The following is a 9,664-nucleotide window of genomic DNA, read 5'->3' on the forward strand; positions in this document are numbered from 1 at the left end:
ACTTGGCAAACTTAAAGTAATTTGGTAAATCGTTTATAAATAATAGAAACTCTTGATGTAAATAGTGCTACCTAATTTTACAAATAGTTTTCTATTAGATAGAAAACTTGCAAAGAAATCAATAAGTTTCCCATGAACACCATGACTCCTCAACTTCCGCAAAAGTATAGTGTGGCTAACCTTATCGAAGGCTTTAGAGAAGTCTGTGTAAATTACATCCAGTTGTTCCTGATTTTTAACTTAACTCACTATTTGATTCGTCCCCGGGAAGAACCCGTGTTGACGTTCAGAAATTTCATCCTTTATGTTGCCAAACACTTTGATTTAATTAGAGAATCGAACAATTTGTATTAACATATTTTCAGCTCATGAACAAGCATTATATATTTGAGCAAATTTTTTCTGAAAGCACTCTAAATTGCGAGAGAAAGGGGATACATATCTTTCTTAAGGTTTCAAGATCACGAAAATCAGTTAAGACAGGTTTTACATATTTTAAATCGTGATCCAGCTCGCGAATGACCCAGAATTAAGCCAAAATTTTCTAATTTTTTTATTTTTATCCTTTTTCTTAAATAAGGCATCCTAGGGTACATATATAAGTTTTTTACTACATAAATAGCCGAATTCCTCATATTGAGAAAGGAAAATTGGAAAATATTCACATACCTTCCACCATCAGATGTACGAGCAAGTATGCACGTACAAGTACTTGTATTAACTTGTGCGAAATGATTAAGTATTTGTAAAGTAATTTTGTTGCCATTTTTCATTTCATTACTTTGCTTTGTTATTATTGTTCAAAGGCATTTTGCTTTAAAAAAAACAAACACACGGCCCACTACCAACAGTTCAGGGCAAATTGTTCAACCACTGCTTCTGATGGTATTTTTCGTCAGATCACCCGACTCGTATTCATTTGTTTACCCGATTGACTGACTAAGTGACAATTTTGGGTTAATATACCAACATATATTACGTAAACATACGAGTATGTACCTGCATTAGGGTGGTCCAAAAAAAGCATGTGAAAAAGTTAAGTCGGAATTTGAATGACTCACCCCCAGGTATATTCTACATCGAAAACGATTTACCCCTGTTTTTTTATTTTGAAAAAAAATTAGAGTCGCTGAAAGCGCTCAAAGTTTTCCATGTAAATATTTAATATGAAACAAACAAGTTTTCGCAGAAGTGGTATGGAAATCTTGAAAATCAATATTTTTTGATCGGAAAACTTCGTTTGTCTACAGGTGACAATATCCAGTTGTTTATTTAACCATTTTCTATTATTAACTATTTTTTATAGAACCCCTAAAAACTTAAAAAAAAAAGTAACGAGGGGACCGATTTGAGGTTTTTAAGGGTACTATTAATAATAGTTAATAATAATAAAATGTTTTGTTTTTCGATATAAAATACATGCAAAACTTTGAGCGTTTTGAGCGACCACTAAATATGTTTTGATTTAAAAAAAAAACAAGGGTATAATTTTTCTTTTCGGCATAGCACAATCCTAAAGGGTGAGAGCATTAAAATTTCGACTTTATTTTTTTGGACAACCCTAATCTACATATTTATATTTGTATGCTCGGTATAATTCGCAGACATAAGGAGAAAAACAATACAAAACGTACGACATTTCGCCACTAATGACAGTTTTACAGTGCACACGGCCTTGCCGTATTTTTCTGCACACGCTCAAGAACGTTGAGACAAGAGGAGAGAATGGCAATGCGTTAATTGGTAGCGCATGGTGGGCGTGTAGGGGTAGCGGCCAGACAATGAATTGATGAGCTGACGAATAGATGAATATGGATATATCTCCTTAAGACAAGTGTGACATGACTTTGTCATTTTTTGTGTGATTATTGATGTTGTTTGCAAGTACATACATATGTACGCGTTACTTGTGTTTCTTTCACATATTTGCTTTGTTTTTTGTTGCTAATAAATTTCAAGGATTTTGAGGATTTTGAAAAGCTATAACTCAACTAACAGCTAAAACTGATTAGTATATGTTAGTATAAGCGAGTACACGAATAGAACATTATTTAAAGATTATTAGGGTAGACTGTCCACTTATAGAAATTTTTTTAATTTTTTGTGCCGGGAAAATTTTTAATTTTTTGTGCCAGAAAAGTTCGTGCCGTAAGTCCTTCGTTGACTTAATTTGCATAATTATCTTTCAGTTCTTTTTTGCTTAATTTTAATATTCAAACACTTCAAAGTTCAGAGAAGATTTGTTCCCGTTTCGTTCTCTGTCAGAAAGTTCCTGAGACTTTAGTTTCAAATTGTTCTTCGAAAGACTTCCTCCCATTTACTTCTTTTCCAAAATGTACCGGTAACTTTTGTTCCCATTTCGGTCTCTTAGAAATGTCCCCGAAAGTATTGTTCGCATTTTGTTCTCTTTAGAATCGTTACACAGGGTTTTTTTTTAAATTAATTATTTTGTTCTTATATAATTCCCATTGAGAACGTTCTCGACGTTTTTTTGTCATTTTGGTTTTGGTTTTGAAGCATTTTTGAGAACAAAACTACGAAAATCACATTTAGTTTCGATCACACCTTTTGTCCTCGGTCGCTGTATCGCACACTTACAGCAATACGAAACTTATGGGCCCAAAATGGAACGAGAAGCGGTAAAAAAGTATCCTCATGCTGGACAAAAAAAAATGTTTGGGCGAAATTGTTAAAGCTTGTTGAATTTTGACAATTTTTGCACGTTGTTGAATTTTGAATCTTTTTGAAATTTGAATTTATGTGATGCTGGTCACGTAATATGCTAGACTTTTATAAAAAAATTATAAAGATTGAACAAACAAACAAAAAATCGCCAAAACTTGTCAAAATGTCACTTAACTTAATCAGCTGATCACAGCTGATGTGCTGACATTGTTTTTTCTCCAATTTAGGAATTAAAAAAATATTAAAATGCGACGAAATTTAACTTCGCAATGGGCTTTGAATTGGCTTTGCCACTCATCCCTGACTCTAAAGTATTTTTGCGAAGAAAATTTCGAGATTTGTTTTTTTTTTTTTGGTAACACCAACATTGGAAAATATATTTTTTTAAATATGTAGTTCTATTGGAGTTTCCTTAGCAAAATTTTTATGATATTTGGCAAGCTTTAATTTACTGATATTAAGGTGATACGGTCTAATGTACTATGTACATATATGTATAAGTACAATTTTTAATACGCCAAACTAAAGAAACAAAACAGACCAGGTGATTATTTACCTTGTTTTAAGTAAGCGACAAACATTTTTAACTTACAATAAAAATGAATATATGTATGTACAAATATTTGAGTGTATGTTTGTGTGCAGTATTTATTACCGCAGGACATTCCGTCGACAATGACGAATGCAAAGTTAATGACGAGGACAATTATGTAATAATACCTTTGGTAAAGATGTTTTTGCAAAATTGCCTACAAATAGTTTGAACTGCATGTGAAAATAAGAGTATTATACGTATGTACATACATACATATGTACATACATAGGCAAGTTTATTATCGCGCCACTTTTTAAAGCACAGCTAAATTTGTCCTTTTATTTTATTGATTCACATTCTGGCTGCAAGAGAGGTTTTATAACGTGCTACCAACTTTTAGATGCACATGTGTATGCACATATATGTACATACGAGTATATGCATAAACAAACCCGAATATATGTATAAAAAGTATGTACATATGTATGTACTAGCAACCCGACTAGTCTTTCTACTTGAACGATAAAGTTTCTAAAGGCGGTTCCACGTTCCACTTGTAACCTCAAATAATTCACGGGGGAGCTAAAATATATTGGCAAACTTTAAAAGCCTTCACTAAACACAGCTAAATAAGTACATACACAAATACAATACATTATCGTATGTAGCTAAGTAGTACCTGCATGTTTGGCCAACTGGTGGCCTAGAAGTGGCCAGTGTGTTGTAGTTAAGTATTCAAGGAATATTTTTAAATTCACTTTCTAAACGGATACTGTTGGTTTGTAAGGTAAGGACACTTTCTTGTACCTGCAGCCAAAAAAACAAACAATGCAAACATTTATACTTAACCTTATGGTTAAATCAAAACAGTAACGGCTGATACCTTTTTTTAGCCTTCGTTTACGAGTACTGCAGCATGGATATTTGCATAATTTTCCAATGCAACGGCAATGATGTCAGGTCGTGAATTGTCACGACAATAATAGCGTAACAAAATGAACTGACAAATCGACTGGCTGAGGGAAGAAGTAGTCAAAGAATGCAGCGAGGATGTGTTACGACATCACAGGTGTACTTATGTATTTGGGTATGTGTGTCGGTATGCGTACACTTTTAAGGTATGACGTAAAATCTGTAAGATTCTTTTGCAGTGGTTTTAAGGTAAGGTTATCATTCGAAACGAAACAACTTAAACGTATTCAGATTTCAAGTACTAGTGATCGCCAAACGGGAGATTTCATGAGTGCCTGCTGCGCTTCGACAGCCAAAGAAGTAAAGGTGAAATGAGCATCTTCTAGCTCCAGTGGCAGTGGCAGAGATACTGCTTTATAATTGTAATTTCCATCACTTGCATGAGCAGGGGACATGCGAGGCGAATAAATGAGTTTGACATTTTCTTGTCGAAGTTGGGCCAGATCATCCAGACCGGCAATGGACCAGATATTCGGTTTAAGTAATGATTCGTAGGAAATTAATGCTGAGAGCAGTTGACGTCAAACAGGTAGGCCGTCTTCCTGACAAGTTCGCCTGTTATGCATTTACATTGTCCAGGGACCGTAAAGTTGCTTGAAATAAGAGTAGATATTTACTGTAGTCAGGTGAAGAGCGAGGTGGATAAGCCAAAGTTCAGCCCTTTTATTTTATTTATTTATTTTACTGGTTTTAATCTAGAAAAGGGTAACATTTCTTACATATTACAAAAAAAAAAAAATAGAGAGCACTTGAGACTTATTAAATAATTAATTTAATGACTTTTTGAAAGAGTATTTTGTGTAAGAAAAGCCGAGCTGGCTAAACTGACTCAACCTGTTTTTTTTTTTTTAATATTGGTGTGCCGTAATACCGTAAATTTCTCCCACTGTGCTTGCGCTTTACCCTTCACCCTCGGTTAATTTTAATCACTGGGTACATTTATTAACACAACCTCAGCAAATCGGATCACAGTTTAAAAGTCGCGCCGTCAGCAGCGCTTTCGGCGATGAATATTCGTTGTCGCAGGCAAGTCACGTCAATGACATTGGCTCCGAAGCAGAGATGTTCTTTCTCGCTGAACCATTCCGGGGAGTTAAGCCTATCTTAGAAGACCAGAAACGGCTACGGGAGATCGAACTTGTTCTCTAGGAAAATTAGGAAGAGAGATCCATCGTCCTTCTCGAAATGGGAAAGAAAGGAAGACAGATCTTTAGAAAGCCATCACCGACAAAGTGGAGGATAAAGGGAATTGAACGCCAAATTACTGGCTACTTGTGGATGCCCGGTTCATGAAATTGATGCCCGAACTCGATTGGAAGGAGAGCGTCAAGGTCGTTAGTTGCTACAAATACAAGTTCTTGGAATTTTTCTTTCCTTGACAAGGAGCGATGCTGGAGATAATTGCCCGGTCTATCCTAGCGGTATGGCCAATGGCTTCACTATGAACTCCACCGCTGGGTGCGGCCACGGAACTCATTTTAAAGCTAATCGGACAACAGTGCTCAGGATCCCTTGCTAGAGAACGACATACTGATCGTTGCCAACAGGGTTGCCACTGACGAAAAAAAATGTTTACCATCCACTTGAAAAAAATCTACCAAATCTGGGAAATATCTACCAATAACTTTTTTATAATTATTTTAATAAAAACTATAGTTTTGTTATTGTTTTAATTATTTTAATTAAAACTATAGTTTTTTTATATATTGTTAAAACTATAGTTTTTTATATATTGTTTTTAGTTATTTCAATAAGAATTAAAATTGTTTTTAAGAACTTTTTATTTAACTAGTTATACGGTATTTGAGTCATATTATTGGCATATTCTCAGTTTCTTTCAACCAAAATCGGAAGTGATGGAACTAAAGGCAACAATGAAACCTCATTATTTGAAAAACTTCAACTCGATTTATTATAGACAAATACAGTGACTCAAAAAAGTGATTTTTTCTCATATTGGCAATATTTTTCGAGTAAAATTTTTTTACTGCTTTAACCGAATTCATAAAAATCGGGGATTCAAACAATATACAACATATAAAAAAATTCCAAAAAATTTCGTCTAAATTTCAAATTTTTTACTCGGAATTTGTAGAACAATTTAAGGTATGGAGTTTCAAAGCAAATACTATTTGATTATAGCCAACAATGTGCTGCTTAAAATTCACGTTGATTTTTTTTTTATTTTTTACCATTGATAAAAAATGGCTTTGATTTAATTTTTTTTTGCGATCAATCATAGTGCGTAATTACATACCTGTTAATTTTTTCTTTATATTTAAATAATCATTTAAAATATTTAGGCAATCAAAAGCTCCTCGGGATTCCAGTAAAATTAGTTTTGAATGGAGCGCGATATGTTCGCTTTATATCGATATACATTTATAAGTATGTAATTATATAAAAAGTATGCAAAGAAATTTATAATATATTTAGAGATAACTACGAAAAATAAATCGGGAACGGAAAGTTCATCAAAAATCTACCAAAATGAGAAGAAATTTACCTTTTTACCAACCCAAATTTTTTCTACCAATTTTGGCAACAATTTACCAAAGTGGCAACCCTGGTTGCCAAGCAGACGTCACTAGAAAACACTAAGTTCAGGAAGAGCGTCAACGTGTACCTTGTGACAGGTCACAAACGGACCATTTTGCCTATCCTTACTCAACATTGTTGGTTTTTTGCTGTCTGCAAGAAGTTGTAAAGTATTTTTATTATTTGCGTAATATAGATAAGTACATCTGACGTATTACTTATGTAAATATGTATGTATATCGATAACAATTTTGCAAAACTCTTTATATGTAGATATTATGTAATCATTAGAATGGTCTCCAGACAACAGAAAAGTAACACAAAGTTTAGTCACCTTTGACACGAATTTAAAATGAATGGAGTAAAGAGAACAACAAAAAACAATAAATCGTTAAATCAAAGCGAAAGAGAAGATTAAAAACTTTCGCGCTGTGGTGTTCGGAAGCAATCAGGTCAGGCCATGCCAGCCAAGTCAAAAGCGGCTGACGTTAGTTCTTCAGCATTCTGCGAATGAGTGAGCGAGCTAGTGAGATGAGCGCATTGGCAGAGGGCAAATCAGAGCATAGGAGCAGCAAAAACAAAAACAATTAATTTTATACATTTAAATACAGATCGTATGGTGGCGGCGAGCAGGAAGCAGATAGCGGTGAGCTAACGTAACAATAACAGAAACCGTGCAACGACAGAAGGCGGGTAAAATTGCATGGAGTCCTATATAGCGAGCGAATAATCCATAGCGAGAAGTGGAAGGACCCCGGAGTAAAAGCAAAACAAAGCAAAGAAAAACCAGCACAAAAACTAAAAAAAAAAAATAGAATAGGCAAAACAATCACGATAAAAAAGGTGGCAAACAATAGCAGCGCTTTACCAGAGGCGCGCGTATCGATTAAACTACCCGCAACACATTCCCGCAACGCAACCAAGCGGCTCGACGAAGATTGGTGACTGGCGGACTGGACGGGAGAGCGGAAAGTATTGCAGTTGATTTTCTAGGACACTGCGGCTAGCAACTGCGGCTACCAACCACATAGCCTGGATACAAGTGGGAGGGGAACGTGCCTGCGTTGGTTGAACCAAATAAGGCATAAAAAGGCTGCGGCGACGGCGGTGTTGGCGACGGTTGGTGGTGGCAACTGGATCACGTTTGATTACTTGGTGTAAATAACACGCAATAGTAGTAGCGACAGCCACAGACAGTCGATTAGTTAAATAGCTACGTAGTGCATGAAGTGTCGTTACGAGTAGGGCTACGTAAGAGGTCCTGCTGAAAGTAGAAGAAGAGCACAACTAGTGGACGATTGAATAAGGTGTACGCTGCACATGTATATAGGCGCTGCACGCTGCACCCAAGCGACAGTCAGCTTCTGCCTAGTTGAGTTTCAGAAAGCGCCTTGAGCGACAAAACTGAAGCAGCCGAGCAACCAAAGTACAAGTTGTTCAAACAAGTACATCGACCAAGGAGGACAGCCACACAATCCACGTCACAAAAGCACAGCCAGCATTCCCACGTGGCAGCATCAACAAAAAATCTTAGCATGAAAGTCGACGACAACAATGCGAAGCCGGCGGCAACAAAGGCGTTGGCTGGTAAACAAAGCGTCAGCACCGCGCCAACGACGACTACGACTATGACGACGATGACGCCGGCGGCAACACTGACATCGCAGAGAGGTGCTGCTGCAGCAGGTGCAGGTACTAGGTACACCAGCACTTACGCACACACATTGCTTAAGAAGAAATCCTGCACAACGCTACTCTGTGAGCTGACGCGCCTGAAGACCCAACAAAAGTATCTCGAATGTAGTCAGGTGAAATTGAATCCGGCTAACTACGAGGATCCACCGGCTAGTGCCAACAATAACAATGGCGCCACAGCGTTTGCGCAGCCACCGGCTGGCATTGAAGCAATGCAATCGGCTAATGAAATCGAATGTATGAAAGTGCAATTAGAAGAGGATTTGAAGGTATATCGTGTAAACTCATTTCGCGAGGTGCAGGAATTGCGCGATAAGGTGAAATCTATACGAGAAGATGTCCAACAACCGGACCGATTGAGACAGTGCACCTTGCCGATGCTACGCGAACGTGTTATTACGATCAATACGCAGCTAATGCAACTATGTGACAAAAATCAAAATGAATTTGAAAAGCTACGCGAAGAGTGTGAGACATTGGAGCGGAATAATGATGTGCTTGTGAAAGTATGAGGGGCTTATATTTAGCCTCGTCAGAATGAGTACTTTGCGCATACGTGACGCTCAAGGATGAAACTGACGTAACGTAAAGGAATGTAGAACGGCGCCACAATGAAGGTGCTGCATTTGCAACCAAAAATCAGATACATTTTTTATTTAAATATTCCAACGTTTTCATTGTCTTCGTCACTGACTTAAAATTTTCGAAGCCTGTTTAATGTCTGGACGTCTACTTTATTCAAATAATGTGACAAATAATATATATTATCAAGTGTCTTGTCTTTTATAAACTTAGGGTAATACAACTGTCAGCAGTGACGGACGTACTTGCGTCAAATGTTGAGAGTTGGCCAACGTTCGTTGAGTCCGTCGACGCAAGGGTTGCCAATCTGACGTTCTCTATGCAAACTTATACGGTCTACTCAACTGTCAGTTGCATCTTTGGGCGTCACGTACGCAAAGTACTCATTCTGACGGGGCTATTAGAGATTTTTTTTTTGCAATTTATTAATAAGTTTTCTATAATCAATGGACTGCGAGATCTGGTGATGTAAGTAGGCTTTTCGTTGTAATATAAATAATAACTACACACTTAAAACTCTTGGGCTTTCTGGTTATGGGGGTATCTGCTTATGAGAATATATTTCTTTGTTCAGTTTTCAACAACAAATTTCACGGAAAACTTATTTATAATCTTAAAATTATAAAAAATTTAGTCAGAATTAAAGAATGTTGATTA

At 36.5% G+C, this 9,664-nt stretch overlaps 1 protein-coding gene across 1 annotated transcript; it reads left to right on the top strand.

Moving 5' to 3' along the window:
• Positions 1-7,546: 7,546 nt before the first annotated feature.
• LOC118752130 lies at positions 7,547-9,067 on the top strand. The gene has a single exon (XM_036486977.1). It carries the CDS (start codon positions 8,266-8,268, stop codon positions 8,935-8,937), a length of 672 nt encoding a protein of 223 aa, XP_036342870.1. The 5' UTR covers positions 7,547-8,265; the 3' UTR covers positions 8,938-9,067.
• Positions 9,068-9,664: the final 597 nt, after the last annotated feature.

Source organism: Rhagoletis pomonella, unplaced genomic scaffold (genome assembly GCF_013731165.1).
Source record: "Rhagoletis pomonella isolate Grant_MI unplaced genomic scaffold, Rhpom_1.0 Rhpom_scaffold_01248, whole genome shotgun sequence".
NCBI lineage: Eukaryota > Metazoa > Arthropoda > Insecta > Diptera > Tephritidae > Rhagoletis > Rhagoletis pomonella.